Source organism: Drosophila obscura, unplaced genomic scaffold, assembly GCF_018151105.1.
Source record: "Drosophila obscura isolate BZ-5 IFL unplaced genomic scaffold, ASM1815110v1 contig_179, whole genome shotgun sequence".
NCBI classification, from domain to species: Eukaryota; Metazoa; Arthropoda; class Insecta; order Diptera; family Drosophilidae; genus Drosophila; species Drosophila obscura.
In genome coordinates, this window is record NW_024542766.1 from 1,534,578 (window position 1) to 1,559,726 (window position 25,149).

The 25,149-nt window shown below is 43.6% G+C and overlaps 1 protein-coding gene across 4 annotated transcripts in view; it reads left to right on the top strand.

Moving 5' to 3' along the window:
* The window catches only part of LOC111077789 (neurogenic protein mastermind), a 76,822-nt gene that overhangs the window by 40,667 nt on the left and 11,006 nt on the right, over positions 1–25,149 (top strand). For 3 of the 4 annotated variants that reach the window (XM_022372202.2, XM_022372204.2, XM_022372203.2), the window contains exons 3-4: positions 23,676–24,360; positions 24,774–24,935. In XM_022372202.2, coding sequence (XP_022227894.2) covers positions 23,676–24,360; positions 24,774–24,935 — 847 coding nt within the window. Of the gene's footprint in view, positions 1–9,874; positions 9,921–12,916; positions 12,919–23,675; positions 24,361–24,773; positions 24,936–25,149 lie in introns of those variants that run through there. The other variant, XM_041592449.1, reaches the window with a different exon arrangement.

Sequence of the window (25,149 nt, forward strand, 5' to 3'; positions counted from 1 at the left end):
TTTTTGGGGTGTTGTCGCCCGACAACAGACGACGATGACGACGATGACAACGATGACGACGACGACGACAAGTTGCTTGCCCGCCCGACTGTGAGGTTATTTACCCAAACGTAGAATTCGTTGAACTTGAATTTGTATCTCCACCCCAGCCCCCAGTCCATAATTTTTGGAGGGCGTGTGGGTGACACAGAGCCTAGCAGAGGGCAGCTGCTCGAAATTTCTAAATGTTGGTAACCTTTTTAGTTGGTCAAATGTGTTTGTCCACAGCCAGAGGAATGCTCAAGTTGTTTCTAGCCCTGTTTACCAAGTAAAAAAGAAAGGTCCTTTGAACAGTAGTGGGAGGGGGGGTGGGAATATGCATGGATGGGATGCTGTGTAAGGAAAGATTTAAATTCGATTGAAATCGTAATGGAATTTATTTTTTTGGGAATTAAATTTATAATTCTGTTTATTTGGGTCCTTCGATTAGATTTGGAAATATATCTGGGGCTCTCCTGGCACTTAAGGACTGCCTTTTGATCCTGTTTTCTTAATCTTCCCATCAAAGGAAACTTTTCTTGTATAGAATCCTTTTGTTTGGCATACAATATTCCGTCGCCGAAATTTCCATAGTCAATTAACTTTCCATCAAGTTTCGACCCGCCCGCCAAGACGCCCGAAAGTCGACCACAAATTTTCATTTAATTTGACGCACAAACAATGCAAAAAATATCAAATTATTATTTGACAGCCGCAGCCCAGCCGCAAGTCCAAAAAGCTGGCAAGAAGCTACCAAAATGTTTGTAATTTTCAACCAATAAAAAGAACAGCTATGAAGGTTGGGCTGGGGGGTATAATGACGACTATGCGGTTACCCTTTTGGGGGGGATTTTTATGCTTGAAAGCTGGAAGAAACTTGGGCAACGCTTGAGTTGAATTTATATGCAATTTTTAGCACTATAGAAATTATTTTTCTCAGAGCATGTGATCTTCAGGTACCTTCTGCGAAGGTACCTTAACATCCGACGATTACAGGGTATCAGAATGGTGTAAAGAAAAGAGCAAAAAATACAAAAAAAAAAAAGCAATAACAAAATGTGTTACGCAGCATTAAGAACAGCAACAAAATCGAAACGCTTTTTGGGACGCAGTTGAATGTCCGCAGGTCCTGAGTTCATTCACCGTTGAAACCAAAATCAAGATACAAAACAGCAGCAGCGTGGCAGCAGTAGCAGCAGTAGCAGAGGCAGAGGCAGCGACGCCAGCGCCTGCATACGTAAGACGCAGAGCATAGGGCAAAAGAAGGCGAAGGAGAAGAGTGGGAGAAGCAGCCGCAGCCGCAGCCGCAGCAGAAACGGAGAAAAAGAGCACAGAAAAACAAAAGTAATACAACAAAATAAATAAGAACAAATGGCACAACAACTGAAACCCCGAACAAAAGCTTTTAACGCACTACCCAAGAAGTGTGAAAGAAAGAGAGAGAGAGAGACAGAGAGAGCGATGTGTGTGGGAGAAGTGAGTAAGAGATGCAGGGAGAGAGCGAGGCAGCGAGCGAGCGAGCGAGGAGCAAATGTATGCAAATAAAATGCGTGTGCGAGTCTTTTTTGAAGTGGGTTAATATTAAAACAAAAACAACAAAACCATTAACAAAGCAACAACAAAAATAAGTAAGTAAAAAGACTGTAAAGAAAACAAAAACAATAACCAAAACCAAATTGAAAAAGGAAGATATCGAAGGATAGGGAGCGAGGTAGAGAATGACCACAGGAATTAACCTTTTATTAGAGCCCGTTTTTTAGCCATAGCCCTGTTTCCTCATTTAATTTCATTTGTAAATATTTTGAAAATAATATTGGACTTCAAATATGCCAAAACTCCTTGCCACAAAGTACTTGACTGCTGTCCTTAACAAATGTCTGTGTTTCCTCTACCAGAAATCCCTAAAGAAATTCTCAACGCCTTAAAGCAGGCAATAAACTAGGCTCTCGGATTAGTGTGGCCAAAGAGGACACTCTTCTTATTTAAAAGGGAGAATTGTCGTTGAATTAAAGGTCAAAAAATATACTGTCTAGCAGCTAAAAGAAAGATCTGTAACTAGCAGATAAAGATAATGAATAGAGAATTGTCGTAAATGCCCAACGAACTAATTGACACGCAATCCTTAGAGCTGCACTCATTATTTTATTTTAAAAATCCACTTAAAATAATTGTACTCGTAATATCCCAGATAATTCCTTTCGCCTAGGCGTCCGTTTACCAATGGGAAAATTTCTGTCAGGGATTTCTTTGACACAGTTTCCTCGCATTTCCTTCCTCCAATTGAATCCAAACCTTAGTCGAGTTCAGTGCTCGACTCAACTGTCCGTCCCATGAAAGGACATCGGTGTGTTTCCTGCTGTGATGGCCTGGACACGCGCAATCATAATTACACAATTACCAAAGCGACACAAACGCAATCAAAAGCAAACAAAATATCAAATTTAACGGCAGAGAAGAGCTGGAAAAACATACAAAAGAGGGGAAAAAGAAAAGCGGCCTGGGAGTGTGTGTGGGAGTGGAAAGGAGCCAGAGTGTTGTGTGATGAAACGCTTGCTCACATGTCACTGTGATAAATGAACAATTTATTAAATCACCGCGTAGCCAAATAGAAATCAAAGCAAATGGGACACATAGCCGCAGAGCCAGGAAGAATTAGATGGATGGATGGTGACACAAACGATGGGGCACGGAGATGGAGACAGATGGAGAAGTGTGGCATAGCCTTGATTTATGGATAGCCCGCAAGTGCTTTTTACAGAACAAACAGCAGGAGACTCTGCGAAGAGGTCAGGCCTATAGGCTATAGCTTGAAGGATTATGTTGGGCCTCAGGCAGGGAAAGATCTATCAAATTCATTGAACAGCTTAACGATAATTAATCAAATTAGTGGAGTTATCAGACCGAATCATCTATCGATTAATGGCAGCCTATGAGTGATAATCATCAGTGATTCTTATTTAACAAAAGGGTGGAAAAGGCAACCCAATAAGCCATCGATTTTTCCATCCATTCGCGGAGTACTTTGTCGAAGCGAAATTGAGCGAAAAAGCGACAACACGCACAACACGATGATAATTAAAGCGAATCGAGCACCGCCACCAAGAGAAGAAGTTGGCCAACCTAAAACCAGTCCAAAAGAACAACTCAATGACTCCCTCCGCTCTGCTTCCCACCCATCCGTTCTCTCTCTGGAGGCACTTCCTCGTAGAGCTGCCCGAATGACGTCAGCCCATAACTTGAACTATTTTTATAACCCAGCCTTAACGTAGGAGCTGTTCCTCCTCTCCTCTCCACTCCACTCCACTCTTCTCCTCTCCTGTATGCCCGTATGCCTGTACGCCTCTACGCATTTCGAATAAAATGTGGGCATGCTTTGGACATTTACGCGTATACGTTACGTGGCTTGTGACGGAAACGCTGTATTATTCGCCGCTACAGCTATTTTCTTTTCCTTTTCATTAGCCGTTTTTTTTTTCCCCACTGAGCAAAAGTTCAGTGAACCTCGAGCCTCGTTCGTTAGCAGGACATTAACCGAAAATCCTTTTATGACTTTTATTCTAATTGATTTGAACTCCCGTGGACTGTGTGTGTGTGTGTGTGTGTGTGTGGGGAGAGAGCAGCGTTCTGCGTTTTGTGCGGCGTATGGAGGCCGTTGCCGCGTATCTAATCAATTGATTAGAACTACTCCCCATTCAACACGTGCCCCCGGAGTTTCGCTGCCGTTCAACTCGATTGAACTCTGGCAAGAGCAAGAGCGCGAGATATCTTCATTCTGCTGCGGTTCATTGGCATTGACACCTTTCTTCCGCTTTTGCGCTTTTCCCTCTTCCCTCTTCCCACTTCGCTCTTCGCTCTTTTGCTCCTGTGACAGAAACCAGAACCCAGAAAGAACTGTCATTGGCGGCTCTTTCAATCTTTCAATTTGATTGCATGACGCGACAGCTTTTCAGATTATCAAAAAGGCAAAGCAAAGCAAAGCAGCGCAAAGCCCCCCTACCCCGCCAAACGAACCAGTTGTCCGTCCATATGTCTCCCGTTAAAGAACGTTCCATTGGCTGGCCAATTTATTGGGGGGGATTAATTTTGTGGAAATTGGCTATCGACAAGAAAACATCTGTGGCGCACGGCAGGCAGCCGGCAGACCTTATGAATGTTTAGGCATGCTCTGAAAATGGCAGTGGACTTGAAAAAGAAGCCTTAAATGGCAAGGATTTGTTTGAGAGAGAGAACACAGCTCATGGGGGAATATCATTTGGGGATGTAGAGTAGAGAAATCTGCAGAGAAATCTGCAGAAAAATCTCTGCAAAATGTTTAATTTGTAGAAGTTCTAGCTACATATAATTGTCTCATTCATTATTTTTCACATCTAAATGTTTGTCAAACATATTTAAACAACATTCACGCTCGATTGAGCCGCTTACTTAACCCTGAACAATGCCAGAGAGCGGAGCGTAGCAGAACAGATCACACGATGAAATCTATTTTCATCGAGTTGACACACACCACACACGCAAAAAAAAAGAGCAGCAAAAAGGCAGAGGGATTCATCACGCGAGAGAAAAGTATTTACGAGTATTTATTTATTTATTTATTTTTCGGCTTGAAAGTTGGGATTTTTTTTTGGTTCATCATGTGGTGGCCATCGAATGGATCGAATGGGATGTGTGTGTGTCCGAAGTTTGTCCCAACAACTGAACAAAAAGCAATAAAAAAAAACATCAGCCAGCAGCAAATTCGCTGATGGCCAAAAGATAAATCATTTGAACAGCGGGGTCTGCCTACTGCCACCCACTTTACAGCCCACGACAGACAAGCAAACAGACTGAGAGACAGACAGACAGACTCTCATCCCTTGAGTCAAGTGGCCTTCTGAGTCATCTGTAGTCAAATTAGTTAATTATATTATGTATTTTGTGATTGATTAGCTAGAGATTTATGAGTACCTGGTAATGTTTAAACTTTTAACTAATAAAATGTATTTTCTTCTCTCTTTGCAGGTAAGCAAATTTAATGGTTTTCGAGGTCTAATTCAGGGAGTAAGTATTCAGATTTTCAACGAAAGGGTTTACAGTGATTGCAACTACAGGATGGGCACCTTAGAAAACTAATTCCTGAGGGAAAACTCTAAATACCTAACCGTCTAAATCGAATTAATTAAAAGCCAACAAGCAAGGACATACTTCACCTTCAAATCGTCTTAGTTATATCTCTTGAAATTATTAAGAACTTAATGAAAGATAAACATCTTATGGAATTGCTGGGAATTTGAAAGACTTGCAGAAGGATTTTCCATGTTAAAAGTGGGCCGAATATAACTCCTCTTTCTTCTCATTAAACTCACTTCTGAAATGCAGCCCCAAATAAATCAAAATTCGCATAAATTGTGGATGTCAACACGTTGTCTGACCCCCACAAAAACAAAAAGAAGAAAAAAAAAACCCTCTCTAGAGAAGGATCAACGTGTAAGTCCCTAATTTCTGGCCGATTGTGTGCCGTTGTCTACTTGATTCGTGTTTAATTTAGCTTATTGCCTTGTAATGAAAATTAATTGCGGTCATAGAAGACATTCTCCCACTTTGCCTTCCCTCTTTTTTCGTCTCTCTCGGGTCTGCTGCGTCTTTGGGTTTGATTTTGATTTTGCCGTGGCATTAAGAAAATTGTTTGTCCCCAAAGTAATGTTTGGGCTGTGCGCTGTGAGCTGTGGGCTGTGGGTTTCGTCTTTCATTATGGGTGTTTTTCTCTTGTGCGAGTGTGTGTGTGTGTGTGTGTGGGCGAAGTACGTGCAGCATATTTACACAACAGATTAATTGTTTTGCTTTTATTCTGCTGTAATGGACGATGTAAATGTTGTTTTGTGGATTATATGAGTGGGCGACAGCACTTTACTTAAAGGAGAGAGGGATCGCTGCTGGTGTCCATGGTGATGTGTGGATAATGTGGATTTTGGCGTGGTCGTACTAGTAGGATATTAATCAGCAGGTTTTCAGCACTTGTAGTACTTATTTGTAAGCAGACCCTAAAATCTTTCAATTTTCTGACACCATCGTAAACCCTATTTGTAACCCATTTGTGGGCTACTTTTATTGGAGGAATTTTCCATTCTAAAACCACTTTCGCTGGCTGCCGCTCTTCGGTTTATTTCCGTCCACTTTTATTGGGCTATTTTCTCACACACCTCTCTGCCGCGCTATCTTTGCCTCTTTTTTATGGGCAATTTCCCTGCAATGCATTTCGGATTCTAGCTAAAAAAGATATAGCCATCCTGTGTGTGGACGGACGGACGGACGGACGGACTCTTTTTACTCCTTTCCTGGTAAAGCCAACCACACAACAGATATCCATTTTACGACCCATTTAATTACACCAACTCGTTGACCAAGGGAATACTTACTTGTGTGTGTGCATTTGATACACAAACAGTTAAATCGCTTGCAATATGGGAGGGAATATTTGTATGGGGGATATATGTATGCATCTGACTTTTACTTGTTTGGGATTTTTGTTATTTGGCACAAAGTTATAACAACGCAGCGATGCAGCAGAAGGAGAAGGAGGAGGAGTAGGAAGCCAAAACCCAAACCCAAACCGAACCACATAAACATTTGGCCAAGATATTCGCTCGTTTGTTCATTTCGTTTGGTGCGTGACTTGGCCAGGGAATGGGATTGCGATTGGGGTTAGCCCCTAAACGACAACGACGCATTTCCTTATTGCATATTCGTTGAAAGATATTACAGTTGAATACCCTAACGGAGGAGAGTGCATAATGGCAGAGAGCCGAAGGTTGTAAGCCAGAAAGAGCTGCATTTTCTGCACAGTGGAATCAAACTTACATTCATTCGCTGCCTACATCATATATATTTTCTATCTACACTTTTCCCGTGGCGTGTCATGCAGTAGCGCACCTCGGTCGTTTGTCGCTTGGGCTGCGTTTCTGTCTGGGCATTGGCTCAAGTGTATCTCTATCTTCGGCCTTTGGTTCTAGCCTTTCTTTATGGTTCATATATGTTATGTTTTTGTAGGAGGCGTGCGAGTCAAATGCAAATATTTGCCAATGAAAGCAGTTTTCGGCAGCTCGGTCGGCTCGTACATACATATCTTAGTCATAGAACCACCGGCCGAAAGTTCATTGCCCCACACTGCAAGAGAGGAATTATATATATATATATATCTGTTTTATTATATGACATTTAAAAGTTGTAAAGTCCGTTAGTCAAATATTTGTTTGCTCCACACATAAATGGCAACACTCGAAATGGCATTTTTCTGGCTTATTTATTTGTTTCTCTTTTGTTGTTTTCCTGCACTTTTTCCAACCACAAATTAACGAGAGGAACGGAACATTTCGTTTATAAATAGCAGAGACCTTTGCCTGACTTCGACTTTTGTGGTTGGCCTGTGCGATAAGCCCCAAAGTCCCCTCCCTTCTATAGAGCAGAGTGGTTCCATCCAACAACAGTTCCCGTACTATATAGCGAGAGCCGATTTCGTATATATAATCAAGACTAGAGTCCATTGGGTGCGTTTCTTCTGGGCAGAGAGAGAGAGAGAGTGAGAGAGCGAGCGAAAGCAAAAGGAAAATAATTTGAGAAGCGTGTTTGCGATTAGTGAAATGTTTGTGCAGGTTGTTTGTCGGGGGCAGAGTGGTAGTGGTGTCTATAAGTAATGCAGTTGCCTGGAAAGATCTGGAATTCAATAGTTAAATTTATTTTGTGCTCAAAAAATGTATATAGAATTTAGAATATAATTTCAAAAAGAAATATATCTTGAATATCTTTGCTAACTTCAATGAGTTTTCCCTCTTTATTTACGAGTGTGTCGTATTTTTCCACCTGCAATTCGTGTCGTTTCTCTTCGGCTTTTCACAACAATTGCCATGGCAATCAGCTTTTTATTTGATGCTTAATTTTCCACTTGGTTTTACTGCTGTATCGCAGCCATACAATTTGCAGTATAATTCACCGTTCACTGCCGTTAAATTTTCATCTTTCGTTTTACGTTGCACAAGTATATGTGCTTGCCCCATCATTATGATAACTGTACGCGAGTAATTGTAAAAGGCAGTGGGGCAGGAAGGCAGGCTGGCAGGCGGGTGACAAATTTGCAACATTGCATGTTGTGGTGTGTGCGATTGCGATTTCACATTGTTTGTTATTTTGTTTGCTGTTCATTCGAGAGGTAAAAGTAAAGCCCAAAGCCTGCTGCCTGCCTGCTGCTGCTGCATTGCGAGTACTACGAGTATTGTTTGGCGATTAGTTCCCACCTCTGTTAATGCGCTTCCCACGCTTCAGCTTCCGCCCCATCTGGCTCTGCCTCTGTTGGGGTATTGTGCCCCTAAGGGCACTCCAGTTTATTATTTGGCTAAATGCTGTGTGTGGCCCGATGGCAGCGATAAGTTTTAACAAGTAGTTTACGTCGTTTCGTGGCCAATTTGCATAATGGTTGGGGTGGCCTAGAGGTGGGTCGGGTCGTGGCTTAGAGCCAGTTGCTACAATGCAGAACATTGTAGAATCACATGCCACATGGCACATGGATCATTGTGGATTCATCTTTTTTTTTATGGGAAGTGATTTCCTTCTCTGCATCTTCTTTTTTTTTTTTGTTGTGGTCGCTCTTGCGGTGAGCATTCAGTAGCTGATGATTCGCTTTGAAATTTACGATTATTATCTGGTTTGTTCAACGACGACGACGACTCTTTGCGTGTGCGTCTAATGGATTTTATTAGAGCCTTCGTTAAGCTTCGTTAGGTGTTTTGATTTATCGTCTTGATGGGATTAGGCTTTTTGTTTATACTCCGTTATGGATCTGTGGTGCCATTAAATATTTTGATGACTTTCGTTGAGTTTAAACAATTTCATTTTGTTTCCTATAGTTTCGTTAAGTGGAATGAAAGTCCTGGAGAAAGTTATGGTCGTACTTATTGTGCTGGTAGATAAATTTCACAAGTTTCGTTTAGTTTCGTTAAGATTCGTTAAGTTTGAATATGTTTTTTCCAGTTAAAAAGGTTTATTCAAATTGCTTTATTGAGCATTTAACACATTTTGAATGGTCCGCATAATGCTGTCAAATCCAAAATCCAAAATCCAAACAAATTCGATTTCCATGAAGCTGCAACAGAACTTGACAGTTCCTTGACATTTCTATGATGAAGTTTTTGTGCCCGAGCAACCCCTTTGGGGCACTTCAGGCTCTCGATACCACATTCAAGGGTTCGTCCTCGCACAGCACACACACACACACACTGTCCATCAATCTGTCCAGGATGTCATTCCAATGCACACAATCGCACAATACCCTCCCCCTCCCCTTCGCACTCTCACACTCCATACCCGATACTTCCCCCCCCTCCACATCCGACCGCATTTTCATCTTGGCAAAGTTTTAACATATTTTTGCATTTACGTCACATGAAATTACACTATGCGTGACAAGCTTTTATGTGTGTGTTTGTTGGACAGTGTGAGTGGAGTGTTGGAGAGTGTACGTGTGTGTGAACATAACCTCGGCTAACCCAAAGGCAGTACGAAGATGCAAACTTCAACTTCAAAACAGCAGCAATGCTCCACAAACTAGAACCGAAGGGGTAGAGGAGCCGACTAAAGCATACCCAAAAGGTGGGATTAAATGATCGAATTAAACTTGAATTATAATTCAGAATGGGGAAAACACAGCTACAAAGAATTTTGAATACTTCCACTGACTGTAATAATAATTTTAAGCCAGAAAAAAATTTTTAAATTGTGGATGCCACAGCTTTTGCAAGGTCAAGCACTGATATTCTCTCTTCCGTTGCCTCTGCCACTCATACCCTCATATACTGCATACCCTTGCACTGCAATCGTAGAGGGTATTCCACTACCACAGCTGCAGATGCAGCAGCAACAGCAGCAGCAGCAGCAGCGTAGCGGTGACATATTTCCGCAATATTGCTGCAGGCCAAAGCACAAAGCAGCAGCAAACGGACAACTTTTCATTAAAGGAATAACGAATGACAGAGGGGAGTAAGAGTAAGTGAAAGAGAGATGCAGAAGGGTGAGGGAGAGAGAGGGAGAGTCTGTTGCACAATTGAGAATTTGTTATGCAAGTCTCTGCAGCTGCCTGAACCGAACCTCAGTACTCTTTCTCCTCCTGCTTCTCCTCCTGCTCCTCCTGTGGAGTGCATTATGCTGCATTGCATTGGGGTAGGACTGCAGCCGACAGAACTTTCAAGTTCCAGAGCTACCCCTAAACAAATAAATATGCATGCGACGAGCATAAGGAAGAAACCCAGCACGCACACACACACACACACACACAGACACGGGGCTGACAGGATCTGTCAAAACTTGTTGCTGTACCTTTTGCTCTCCCACTCTTCGCGCTTTTTGCTTTTGATGACTCTCGAATTTCTCTGCTACTTTCTTCGCCATTCTTTCTCGCCTCTCTCTCTCTCTCTCTCTCTTTTGCTCTTTTGCTCTTCTCTCCCATTGCCAAGGCGAATCTGAAAGCCAGCAGCAGCAGCAGCAGCGGCAGTGGCAGCGGCACACTGAGAACTTAACGAAGCATAAAATTGCGTAATTTACTGCGCATTTAATTTCGTGTTGCGCTCTGCAAAAGAATGAAACGATACGGCAAAAGAACCGAGAACCGAGAACCCAGAATCGAGAACAGAGCGGAACAGAGAATCAAAGAGAAACCAGAGGTAAAAATGGTCGAAGCTGAAGCTAAGCTTTCGATACGGTTAAAGCTTGAGCTTGAGCCATAAGCAAAAATTATGATGGCGTCGTACCGTCAGACATTTGTAATTGGAAATTACGGTTGATGATGATGGCTATGGTGGGGTGTGGTGGGGAGGGGAGGGGAGACGAGATGATGATAGGGGCAGCAGCAGCAGCAGAGTGCCCTTGCGACAGAGAGCGTGGGTGCCGTGCCACTCCGCTCCCAAAAGAATTACAGAAAATTACGAAGCCAAAAACAAAAGTTAAGCTTATTTTGAGAGCGATGACGATTGTCGCTGGAAATAGGGAGAAATAGATAAATATTTGGAAAAGTAGGGAATATTAATTATCATTTTAAAATCTATCTTAAACGAACGAAAGCTGCTTCCACCAGGAACTATTTCACTGCGCTTCCACTCCTCCCTTGAAGCCCCTTTCCCTTGGCTTTGCTCTCTGGCATTGTGAACGTTCAGCCTCTGATCGACGACGATGGCATGGCATGGCCTTTAGAACCGGTAGACAAAAGGTCTCTCAGTGGGAACAAAGGACGTCGGGCCAAAAAGCGGAGGTAGCTCAGCTCCGAGCAACAACTAAAACAGCAAAGTGGTGCGAAGGGAGCGAAGGGAGCGGCAGCACCGTAATAGACCTACAAACCTACAGCTAAAGAGCAGGGCAAAAACCGAGCACAGACAACTTATCCATCCAACATCCAGCCGCCCAGGTAAATCCAGTTTGGAAACAAAGGTTTGCGGGGAGAGGAGAGCCCCAGCGGCGAGAGCGGGAGCGGGTGCGGGAGCTGGAGCGGGAGCTGGAGACAGAGTCGGAGCCAGTTTAAAGCAGCCCTTTTTTGGCTGGTGGGGAAAAGAGGGAGGTACTCGACAGGAGGGGCGTTGGTTGCGTTGCTCTCGGCATACAACAAAAACATAAGCAAAAAACTCATGAAAACCAGAAAGGGAGTGCTTTAACGGGAGTCGAAGCCTCAGATACCCTAGGGGGGGGGGAATTTGATTTTTCGTATGACTGCTGTTCCGATATAGTAGTAGTTCCGATTTATATAGGTTAAATAAATAAATAATATTCAACATTCCACCTCTTTCTCCATTGCAAACGACTGATGAAAATAGTGATACCCTCGTGCCAAGGGTATTAAAAATAAAAACGAATCTCTGTTGGCGCGCTGTTTGTTTGCATGCCGCCCATACGCCCACCTTTCCCCAGAGATTTTTCTGTGTACCTCCCCTCCCCTCTCTCTCTCACTCTCGTTGTCTCTCACACTCTGTCGCTCTTTGCTCGGTGCGTTGGTGCAGCGCTCTGTAATTAATTTGGCAGCTACACACACACACACACATACACATACAGAGACACTCTTCCACAGTTAAACACACCCATAGAGACAGAGACTGAGAGAAAGAGAATATCTAAAAGGCGGCGCAATATCGAATTACCATTGACGAACGAACGGACCAACAGACCTGCCAACCCATGCACATAATATACAGGGTGTCTGCTGTCTGTCCGTCTGTCTGTCTATCAGAAATGGTGAGCAGTGCCACGAGTGTGCTGGAGCGGGAGCAGGGGGGAGCGTGGGCAGATGCGATTGCTGCCGTCGCAGTCCCAAAAAAGCTGCTAAACAGATCATAATTAAATTTATAGGGAAAGAAATTAAATAAAAACTTTCGAAAGGATTGAAAAAAGTTTCATTTAAATGGGATTTTGAGTAGAAAATACTGAGAGGAGGATTTGAGAGTGGAATTGAGAAGGGTTCGAGAGCGAAAGTAAAGATTTGGAAGGATGGGACTCTCTGTGGGTATTTTCAGGAGGGAATTTAGGCTTAAAGATTGCAGCCATTGGCTCAGATTGAAGACTTCAGTTTGGATGAGATTCAGGAGAAGATTAATAGAGGAAAATAGGATTGGGGCTCCCCTCTATACACGATGTTTATACGGAGTATTGGGGTACATATGAAGATGTAGAGTAGGATTGAGGTCGTAAGTGCAGAGATGGCATCCAAGTTTTGCATTTTGCCGCCTTCTCTGTTCAACTTAATTACACTGCACGGTCCCAGCTCCCCTCTGATGATACCTCTACCCCCACTGCTGCCTTGTACCAACTACCAACTACCTCCCCCGCATTCATCCTGCTGCTTCTCATCTTTAGCTCAGCTCTTACAAACAAAACAGAAATGGAATGAATTAAAGAGAAGTAAAGAGAGCGAGCGGCGGGCCAGAGAGAAAAAATCCATTTAATTAAATTTGCATGAAGACAACAACAAAAACAACTAGAGAAGCATCAGAAGCAGCAGCAGCAGCAGATGAAGTGAAGAGGGGAGGCAGCCAGCCGCAGTCGACTGCAAGCTGAGCGACAGCGTCAATGCCAGTGCTTGTCAAACTGTGACAGGCGAAGCGGAGAATGGAAGTTTTTAAAGGATAGCGGAAGGAGAGCGGAGAACGGAGATGAGAGGAGTAGAGAGTGGAGTTGAGTTGAGTGGAGTGGAGTGGAGTGTAGAGGAGTGCAATGAGGGGAACGGAGTGACTGGATTCCAAATGGGAAAGGGAATACCTTAATGAATGAGAGGAGAACGCACTGTAGTACAGTGAAAACTAAAGATATGTTGGATGGTGCAAAAGAATAATTATTTTTGAAGATTAAATTCATATTCCCTTGGAGATTTATTCTTAAATTATATCCGAACTCCTTAAATGATTAATTCCCAAAGGAATCCCTTGGCATGAACTCCATTCGCTGCACATGTCCATGTCCATGTCCAGCTCCCTGTTAAAGTTCTTCTTTTCCTAAAGCGCAAAAAGAACCTGCCACAATGTGAAGGCTCCTTCAATAACTGGACTTATTGCACCTGCCAACTGCCACATGCCACTTGCCACAGCACTGCAATCAAGTCAAACAAATGTCAGAAACTGTGAAACCAATACGAAAATCTATATGTGCATACCATATCCATGGATCCATGGAGCTACCCCAATAATGGGCGGCAAGGAGTGGGGTATTGGAGGTATGGCAGGAAGGAAAGGCTCCCGCTTGCTTGCTCTCCTGCTGCCTCATGCCCCACCATTATCGGTCAACAAGACAAACAGACACAGCAGGAAGCCGCATGAGCGGAAAATTGGAAAAACTCTGGAAAAATACTCGTACGCTGTACGCTCTGTTCTGTGCTCTGTGTGCACGGGGGGGGGGGAAAATAGAATAAAATGCTTGCTGACTGTAAAGTGAAAAGCATACAAAATGCTGGGCAATTGCGGTGCATGCGGGAGGGAGGTAGGGGGGACTCCGACTCCGCCTGATGGGTGGCATATAAAGTGAAATGTTAGACAAAGTGGCAGCACACATAGATACATTCTCACACACACACAGGTACAGAGATACAGACACAGATACACACGTGTGCAGAGCGGGGGGTGGGGGGGACATATGCAAAGCGGTTTTGTGCCGTTGTAAACTTATACTTTGCGCAAACAACAAATGGAGGCATAGCCCCCAGCACCCAGCCCCCAACCAGCCCGCTACCCCCATCACGTTGCCAGAGTTGCCAGAGCTCCTGTCACATGAAGACGCACAATTACACGAGTGTGTGGGTGTGAGTGTGTGTGTGGGGCTTAAAAGGATATGCCATGGTTACAGGATAACCAGGGATTGGTGTGGGACTACTACGAGGACTACGAACAATTGCAACCAACGACACAAACAGAGAAAGAGACAGAGAAAGAGAGACAGAGACAGAGAAAGAGAGGGAGAGACAGGTTGGAAACTGTGACAATGTTCAGTCGTGTGTGTAAACAATTGTAATCCGGTAGAAAAATCACAAGCACCCACCTCGGGCCCCAACAGCCCCCAAAGCCAAAGGACAAAACCATGCAGCAGACCCACCGGCCTACGGGAGGACTAGGCCTACGACCAGAACGGAATCACAGAGAGAACTGCAGAGAACCAAAGTAGCTCAAGCGGTGAAGGGTGCGGGGAAGGGTATGGGGGGGTCTATGGTACGGTCGTGTGTCCAAGAATCGAGTGGAATACAATATTGGACACGTAATTGAAAAATAAAATGTGTCCTTTCGGTAGGTAGGGAGAGGGTGAGGGAGAGGGAGGAGTGATGGCTGGTAGGAACAATAGGTGTATTATCAAATTAACGAGAAACCGTAGGAAGGAATTTATTAAAATAAATCTGGTGTTGCTGGGGAATATATTTTCGAGATATATCATCATGATATGTGCAGTAGAAACTCTTCCAACTTCTCTACTCTTTCCGCAAGCGAAAACTTAGTAGGAAGTTGAATTGCTTGCCTTAATCCCCTTCAGCTGTATAAAGCTTATAAGTTTTAATCAATTATAGCCCCAAGTCTCCGCTTATCACGAAACGCAAATAACACTAATCGTATTTGCTTCTCTGCCTCTTCTCATTCTGATTACAGGTGAGTAATGCGACAACTTTCCGTGAGTTAAAAGAGCACGCAATAAAGCAGAGGGAAATACTGTATACAGTATTTTGTATATAAGATCACGTGCATATGCATATACATTGTGTGGAGTATCGAGAGAACTTCACGGCTCACCTTTGCCGCACAGTCGGCGGCATGTAAACAAAATGCAAAGTGCGCAAACCGCACAACAAAAACAGCGACAGAAACAGCTACAGCGACAGTCACAGCCACAGCCACAGCATTTTGAAGGTTAGCTTTTATATAAATTTTATTTACTCATAAATTAAATTTTTGCATTGAAAACGTAGCCAAGCCAAGCCGAGCCGAGCCAAACAAGGTAGAGGAAATCAACGCGTGAGATTTCTTAAAGATTAAACAACAACAAAACATATCGTACACTCGTCTACTCGTCTACTCGCAGTGAATCTCGCATTCGGGTGCGTGTGTGTTCTCGTTCACAGCTGGAAGACAGCCGAAGGTTTGCCCCTGAAGTACAGTTGACAGATACGCGTATCCTAAGTCAAGCTCAAATCGGTTGAGGCTGCCAGTCAGCACAGTTGCTGACAGGGGAGCAGTGTGTGGTGTTCTCCAGGGTATTAAATCAGTGAAAAATGCCAGGAGATTGTAGTGTAGGATGTACTGAAGCTAGGTCTATCAAGATGTGTAGTCTGTACCCCATTTATGGCTCCTCCTCATATTAAAATTCCCCAAAATAAATATGTTTAAGCCCCACTCCAAATACCGTTCCCTCTGCTCTGAATTTCTGGTGTTGTAAATCTTGGGGACATTCCAGCCACACAGCACACACAAAAATGAATATTTTATGATGCAAAGTTGTGCATACAAATGCCTGGATTATCCCACTGGCAGCCCAGTACGAGTCATGCAACACGTGCAGCAATGCAACCCGAAAAACCACAATTAGAATTCTTGGAGTGGAGTGTGGTGGAGTGGGGTGTGGTGGAGTCTTGTGTCTGGTCTCGAATTAGTGTGTTAGCCTTAGCCCAGTTATTACAGCTTTTTGTGGGGGGTAGCAGAGAGAGACAGAGAGAGAGAGAGGGAGAGGGTGTTTCCGTTCTGTGGAACAGCTGTTTTGACTGCTAGCCGAGAATATGAGCTAACCTTAAGCTATATATCGTAGTCGTACACACACAGAGGGAAATAACAGCAACAGAAATAACAGAAACAGAAACAGCAAAATGCTAAATCGACTCTGACCCACTGACATTATTTCACATCGGCCACATCGGAAAGCGCCAACAACTTAGACAGAAAAAAACAACAAAAAAAGAAGAAAAAAAAACACAACAACTGTGCAAAGTGCATTCAGACTCAGTCCGTCATTGAGGCAGTCAGTCATTCAGTCAGTCATTCAGCAGGTGTAATAGTCAGACAACCAGACAGACTTACAGACAGACAGAGAAAGAGATTGTAGCTGAAAGAGAGCGAACGATATGTGCCGGAAAGAGATATAGAGAGAGAGGGAGAGATTTGTGGCTGTGGGTGGGGGGAAGATTGGGGGGCGAGGATTGCATAGTCACTTGGCCGCTCATTAGATGTTATCATTGCCATAGATTGCTGCAGTTACTGTCTATTGAATCATTTAGTTACAGTTCTGGTGTAATAGTAGACGCAGACCCCCAGCAGCAAGCAGAGTCATACTCGATACAGTCGTAACCCCATGGTTGGACTGTGGGCTCTCCGCTGGGGTCTCCCGCTCGTCGAAATTGCTATGGGAATTGCAGTATGTGTGTGGTGTGGTGTGCTGGCTGAACCCAATCAAATCATGATTATAGATATCGTTAAATGGCTTTCAAATGATTGCAATTGCCGGTGCTCTAAAGTGAATATTAAATTAACATTTATGATTGGTTGTGGCGGTGGTTACTTCTAAGTATCGTGTAATTATTATAAAGGGAAATGCAAGGAATTATTTCTCAGTTGTTTCACTCCTGACTGGCCACTCTTTTTCATCCACCTTTAACCAGAGATATAAACCATGAAATTACGAATATTATTGCATTTTATTTCTGGTAACTATTCTTTGAAAGATTCGACTCTCCCCTGCCCTGCCCCCCCCATTTGCCAAAAATCATGCTTAATTTGTTAATTACTCGCGCATTTTAATTGCCGCAAATTAGTTTGCCTTTCGTTTGTAGTAAACACTCGTACTGGTAGTTGTTGTTTGGTTATTTCGATGGCGGCTGATGGCTGATGGCGTTGAATGGAAAGTGAAAACTGTCGCCGTGTTGCCTCCTGAGTTGGCAATTAGTCAGTGAAAGTGTAGCAGATGGCACGAGTTTGTCTCTCCGCTTCATGGCTCTTTGGGTGACTCTTTGCTTGCGGCAATTAAAGTGCAAAAGAAATGATCAAAAATAAATTAACTATGTGCCACACATAAATCAATGTCAATTAGGTGATTGAAAAACTGATTTATAAAGTGCGAAAAATAATTATAAATTTAAACTATAGCCGATCTATAAAATCCGCCAAGAAAACACAAAAAAAAAACGGAGCCACCCCGAAACGCGCATGCAAAAAATAATTATAAATTTAAACTATTAGCCATCCATAAAAAAGGAAAACCTATAAAATGGTGAAAAAAATTTAAAAAATTTTTTTTGTTTTTTTCTTTTTGTTTTGGCACCGAAAAAACAACCGTCCTTGGCCTTAGATTTTAGATATAAAAAACCATAAAACAGGGCGTGCTACCATGGACATGAAAAAGTCCGCAAGAAAAATCACTAAAAAAAATAAGTACTGTCAAAAACATTTTAATATTTTTATTTGTTAACAAATTTATGATCTTCGATGCGGAATTCAAAGTCAAAAAATATCAAAAGAGATAGACAGAGAGAGAGAGAGAGAGAGACACCTACCGATTTCCACTTCCCCAAAATAGACAGCGAGACAAAACCTGAATCATACGTACATACATACATGAAATATATGAAGTTTATCAAATACCCAATTGGCGGCTATGCTTTTTTGCAATAAAAAACGCACACGGACAAGACAACAACAAAATATATGTATATAGAAATAAATATAAAAATAAAATAAGTATCAGCAAACAGCAGCAGAAAAAACAAAACAAGCAGCAACAAAGGCAAAAGCAACATCAGACGAACGGCAATCGAAATACACTTGAACGTGAGTGAAACAAAATTCATGACCCACTTTATAAAACGCTTTTTCTTTCATCCATGACCCACTTTATTATTTGTAGCAGCAATGACTGTAGCTGTAGTAGAGCCACCGCCAGAGAGAGCAAGCAGCGGCCGACCCACTCTCCAACGCTGAGAGAAACAGCAGAGAGAATAAGAGAGACAGAGAGAGACCCCCGAACATATGTTTTATTCACACAATTAGTTTGCTAAAACTGCAGGCTTACCCACCATAAGAGTATGAGTACTCATACTACGATTCACATTCACAGCCACATTCACAGCTGAGTAAATGAGGTTGTGCGCCGCTTGTGGGGTGTCTGAGATGAAGACTAGACTTGCGACTAGTTTTAGACACTGATTAAACAGCTGCAAATTCACACATAAGGCGAGACTTGTAGTGAATGTCAGCCCCAGGCTGATTGGCAAGACAACAACAACAAAAGAGACGCGCCAAAAAAATTAAATATATTTAATTTAGAATTAGGGGAGAGGCAGAGTTAGTCAGGTGTATATTTAGAAATGTTTAACACATACCAAACGATTATAGAACCCTTCAGAATTTATAATTGAAAGTCCCATATGGTCTCTAGGTAGTACCATTCAATCAATCGCCTGTTTTTTTGGCAGTGTTTGCAACCTACTGCTGCTGGGAATCCCCCACAAATAAACGCGTAACCTTACATGAAGCCCGCATATTTTGTATATTTTTTATTGGCTGATATTTAGTCAGCATGAATCAGCATTTCGGCACAATTTGTCATTCAAATTCCAATGGAAATGCCACGACAACAAGCAAACAAAAGTACGAATATTTATTTGAGTTTTGGGAGAGCCAATCGGAAATTGATGTCAAGGATATTTAATGCTGACACAAGCGGAAGTGAATCCAAAATTGTCAATCATCTATGGCAAGTACACGTGGAAGTAGGAGTGGTCCAAAGAGAGGCTTAAACTAAATTAAGTTGAGGAAAGTTCTTTAAACGGGAAAGGGATGAAGTTCTCCTTGAAGCAGTTTCTTCTAGAAACCCACAGGAATTGGGCTCACCTACAAAAATACCTTCAGTATGAGCTGTGGATTATGAAATGGCGAATCTTCTACTCACAGAAATATATCATAGAATATTTAATAGAAGCCAAGAACGTTGATGATCAAAACCGATTCATTTGCTGCAGCATATCTTTTTATTTGCACAGAACTTCCCATTAATTGCTAAGAAGCAAACCTTGACAGCAGCAATAAAGCAGCAAAAAAGATACAAATTGTTTTGAAATTGCTTCCCAACTTTTATTTCTGCCACTGACATTGATGGGGCAGCTCCTTTGCTCTCATTTCCTCCCTTCCTGTTTGAACACACAATTTCCACTCCATCCACATCCTCCGCCATTCATTTTCCATCTCTATCTCTATCCCATTTTTCGTGCAGTTTTCTGCTTGTCTTTCAGACATTTTTGCTGACATTTTCATTGCACATTTGTCTGCTGGTTGTTTTTGTTTTTCTCGGTTGGAAGTTGGCGGTTGGTAAAATGTTGCCTGTTGTCGCTGTCATTGTCGATGTTGTTGGCTATTAATTGAGACTGGCGTATTGGCAACATGTTTATTTTGGCCAACAAGCAGCTGAATGCAGTGGAGGATGCAGTTCAGTTACAGCCAATAGCATGGATACTCGATACTGGATACTTGGATGCTGTTGCTGTTTAAGTGGGAAACTGTGTACACGTTTAGATATTCTTTCAGGGGTTTTATTTCCTTAGTGCCGTTCGATTTTCTCTGCCCATTGCTTACATTGTGTGCAAAACTTGAATATATATTTTACATTTTAAGCATAATCAAAGTTCACTCCAAGTTCCGTTCCGTGAGCCGTCGAGCTGAACATCACGTAGACCTTCCAAAAATAAAAAAAAACCCAAAAAAAAGCAGCTAAATTATTGTAAGCTTTGCCCCCAAGCGTTGCCAACCCTGCTCTCTCTCTCTCTCTCGGTTTCTATAGCAGACAGTGCGTATGAGTAATTTAATGCTGGGTCTTCTATTGCACTCTGCTCATCACAGCAGCAGCAGCATCACAGCAGCAGCAGCAGCAGCATCCACCATAATAATCGCTTTCGAATCATGAGACTCGTGACTCAATTTGTCTAAGGCCCCCATGCCTCTCTGGCTTTACTTTTGTCGTTCTCTCGTATATGGAAGTCAAAGCTCAAAATTGCCGCGGAAAAAAAACAAACGAAAAAAACAAAAAACAAATACCAAAACTCTGCATGACATTACTCGTATAATCAACATTAAATATAATGAGTAATTTACGAGTATTTTCTCCACACTTGGATTCTCCACACCCCCCACGTCCACGTCCCCTCTCTGGTGCCAGCAAGAGATGTGATTCATGGAACGAACTTCTCTGGTTTGGGAATTTCATCAGGGTCGGGGTTTGATGATGGAAGGAAGTAGGAATTTCGAGATCTAGAAGGTGGAAAGATCAGATTATCACGAAATAAGGTTGCTGATGGAATATGGAATTATTTCCATAAATCATTTCGATAGAAAACAATAAAATTATTTCACATTTCTACGTGATCTAAAGAATGTTTGTTCTCTTCTGTGCAGCACTTTTCCTCTAGAAATATTTGCTTATATTATGTATCAGGAAAATAACCAGAAATATTTACCCAAGCGAAAACCACGACATTGAAATATCTTGTGGCTGTGAGAGGGCGAAAGAGAGCGAAATGCCAGAGAGAAGAAAGTGAAATTAATTATTTGGCCCCGACAACAAAATTGGCGCTGATTCAGTTTTATGCCCCATTAAGATCAATGGGGGACACCTCGCTACCAACACCCCTACCTCCCCCCCCCCTGTCTCTTCCCGCGCTGATGATCAAACAAATGCGTTCCATTGTCCATTTAAGAGACAAAATGTTTGTTTTGCCACAAAACAAGAGGGAGGAGGGGAGGGCAGGGCAGGGCGAAAGTGGAATCTCTCATTGGGTCTCTCTATATCTCTCTTTCTGAATATATTTCGCTGTTTGTCTATAAATACCTTGTGTCTCTCTCTCTATCTCTATCTCTATCTCACTCTCCCTCTTTGCCTCTTTGCCTTATGACGATAAATTGCGAAAATAGCGAAACAAAATGGGACGGGACGGAGATTGAAAGCCCAAGCGGCAAAGTGCAAATTGATAAGCCCCACACACACACAAACAAGCAGAAAATACAGCAAAAAATACTAAACAACAGTATCAACAAAAAGTCAACTGACTTGCTGCATTAATTGTAATTTAATTAATTTACGCTCTTTTTGTTCTGCTGCCGCTGCTGCTGCTGCCGCCTTAATTAAGCGCGTCAATCATACGCCCTGTGTGGCACTAACCAAAAGAAAAACCCAAAAGAAAATTCGAGTTTAGGTCTGCAGCAGGAGGCAGGGAGGCAGGGAGGATGATCATCAGAACAGGCTGCCACATTTAAGTGTCACCCTGTCAAAATAATAAACAACTAAAAGGGGGGAAGGGGCCATAACCGAATGTACAGATGCTCTTTGGGAATACACAAAAAAGAGAATTAAGAAGAAAATCTCTGCTCACAGAGTTACCTTCCACGCACTGCCAACAGCTGCCCAAAATCATAATACCCCTCTTTAGAGGGTACACAGCCCCACGAACAACAGAAGCAAAAGAACCGCCGCAATTATGGCGCTTGTCGTGGTGGAGGAGAGAAGCACTCGTAAGGCGCCAAACCAAGGGGGGTGGGGGGTGTGGGGAGCTTGTACGTCACTCATTTTGGCGCCCATTGCATTCACGTTTTGGCCAACTGCCCGTCATTTATTCCCCATTCCCATTCCCCCCCTCTCTCTGTGTGTTTCCCCATGGCACTTGGAATTGTGCCTCCTCCTTCTACTCCTTCTCCTCCTTCTACTCTTTAGCGTCGACGCTGATTACATCTTCTGACCATGTCCAGAGTTCTGTCTGTAATTATTTTTTTCTTGCCATTCTCAGTGGCCCAGAGAGAGAGAGAGAGAACGGTAAGGGGGTGAAAGGGAGAATGGTAAAGGGCAAAGGGGTCTCATTATGCATATAATGTAATTAAAAAAGAAGAGGAATAAGCAGAAGTTGTGCCACCGGGTGGTCCGCAGCTCCTCAGAGCTGCAACAGAACTCTGCGACTCCAGATCTGGGACTCTGTTGCACGCTCAACTGGTTGAGTGAGTCTCGGCTCTCGTCTCTCGTCTCTCAGTCATTCGGTTATTCAGATGCAATACTCAGGCAAATGTTTAGCTCAAAGGGGTTTTTCTCAAGTGGCGCTCGAAAAACCTAAAAATACAATTTATTCCACACTTTAAGCAAATAAAGCAAACAATTAATCAAGCAAACAAATAAAATGTGACATGAAAGGACCACCCCCCAAAGAATACGGAAAGAGAGGGAGAAAGCATGCAAGAAAAATGACCAGGATGGCCACTTGAAGTGCTGCCTGGACCTGTTCCGGTCTCTACCGGAATGTCCCAGCACTCTCCGCTCCAGAACTGACAACATTAATTTGACTAACGTTGCGGTGGCAACCCACTGGCACGACTCGGCGAGGTCAGGTCCCCGAAACACACAGCTGAGTGTTTGCTCAAATCCCAGCTAACAAATGATTAAGGCTGAGTGAGAAAAGCAGGCAAGGAGACACAGACGTAGACACAGACATATGCGTAGGCCAGGCATCCTTTGAAGTGGCTGCCCGAAAGTGAAGATGTCACCCAATGCAAAGAGCGAACAGAGAGCAGGGGGGAATGCTGCTGCTGCCAGACTGTGACTCCGAAATTGGTAGCTGGGAGCATGCACCCAAAACATACTGTATAAATACCAAGAAAACCCATAAAATACCAAATAAATACCCTGTGATATTTCGTACCATCACACTCGAGCGATTTCGTTCCTAATGCGCAATTAATCCAAGCCCCCCTCCCGTCTACTATCGCTCCACCCCAAGACACAAACCACACAAAAAAAAGAGACCCCAAAAACAGCTGATTGCTGCTGCTGTCGCTGTCGCTGTCTCTGTCTCTCACGCTCCGCAAATGCAAATTAATTAGGCAATAAACTGTAATTGAGGCAGCACATTAGCCCAAAAAAAAAAAACAAATGAGAATGAAAGCGAACAGAGTAGGAGGGGGGGCATGAGCATGGGCATGGGCATGGGAATTTTGCATTTTGATAAGCGAACCAGGCCAAGCCACAAATGCCACAAAGCCCCAAAGCCAAGGCCATCCATCTGCACAGCGCGTGTGCAGGGGGCAGGGGGCCAGCTTTCCGCTCTTTCCGTTCTATCCGCGAATTTTCGGAGAACTTTGCACTAATTTGAAATTTGATTTCCCTTCTTTCAGGCTTAGCCCAAGTGACTTACCAGATCATTGGGCCTCAGGCACAGCGAACCCCACGACATCAACCTCAAGCAGCAGCAGCAGCAACAGCAGCAGCAGTAGCCTCCACCACAGCGGAGGCAGCAGCGGCAAGTACAACAACAACAGCAGCAACATCTCCGTGTGCAACCTGCCACGCTCCTCGCCGGCCGCCGCCACAGCAGCCGTCACCCTATCTGCGGCCGCGGGCGGCAGCAGCCTGCTGAGCGGCCTGCACCACGGCCTGGCGCTCGGCACCCACCCACTGCAGCGCGCAACGGCGGCGAGCGGAGGCGGCGGCGCTGGTGCCGGGGGCGTTGCAGGCGCCTCCACAGCGTCCTCACTCTCGCTCCAGCAGCAGCAGCAGCATCAGCAGCATCAGCAGCAGCAGTTGCAACAGCAACAGGCACTGCTCTTCCAACAGCAGCACCACCACCAGCAACAGCAGCAGCAACAGCAGCAGCAGCAGCACCTCAACAACGCTCATCATTCTCTCCACAACAAGGCAGCGGCAGTCGCCGCCGCAGCCACGGCCAACATCGCAGCAGCGCTGCAACGCTCGCCAGCCATTATGAATGCGGTGGCGTCGCCGATCTCAGCCAGCAGCGCAGCCAACGCCGCGACGTCCGGCCGGAAGATACGCCGCAAGACGGATTCGAAGGTTAATTTGGTAAGTTTTTGGCTAAGCAACTAGAAAGTTCCTTTCTAGAATACCTTTTAATAATAAATAGCCGAAGGGGGACTAAAGAGGATACATATATCCAATAGTTGCCGAATGATCCATCACACGGAACCGATTTGCATAATTTATTATTTTAGTAATTTGACAAGGCTCAACAATCATAATCAAAGAATCAAACAGTCAGTGTGATGATCAAAATTAATATGGAAAATATATATACATATATTGTGTAGCTTGATTGCTGTGCGGTAAGATTTAAGAATATGGCTAAGCTTGAGGAAGTTGCGCCAATAGACTGATTGCAGATAGGTTGAGCAGCAAGGAAGCTCATTGAAAAGTACTCCCTAGAAGCATTTCAAATATTATTATTAATTGTGTTGCATTTATCTACTTTCTTGCAGCCGCAATCACAAATCAACAAGTGCAACAATGAGAAGCGGCGTCGCGAGGCGGAAAATGGTTATATCGAGCAGTTGTCGGAGATACTAACGCTGAACAAGCGTGGGGATATGACCTCAACGAAACCGGACAAGGCGGCTATATTGAATCAAGTGGTTCGAACGGTAAGTCGATAAAACCCCACCCACCCAATCAATTCCCTGGCCTGGCTCTGGACAGGGCAGGGGCACACAATTACAGGCGAGGGAACTCATCAAACGAAACTAATAAGGCCAAAATCGCTGAACTACACAGAAAGCAATACAAGTTGTTATAACACCCTGCAGCTGGGGGGCTGGGTGACTGGGTGACTGGGGAGCGACGGACAGACCAGACCGC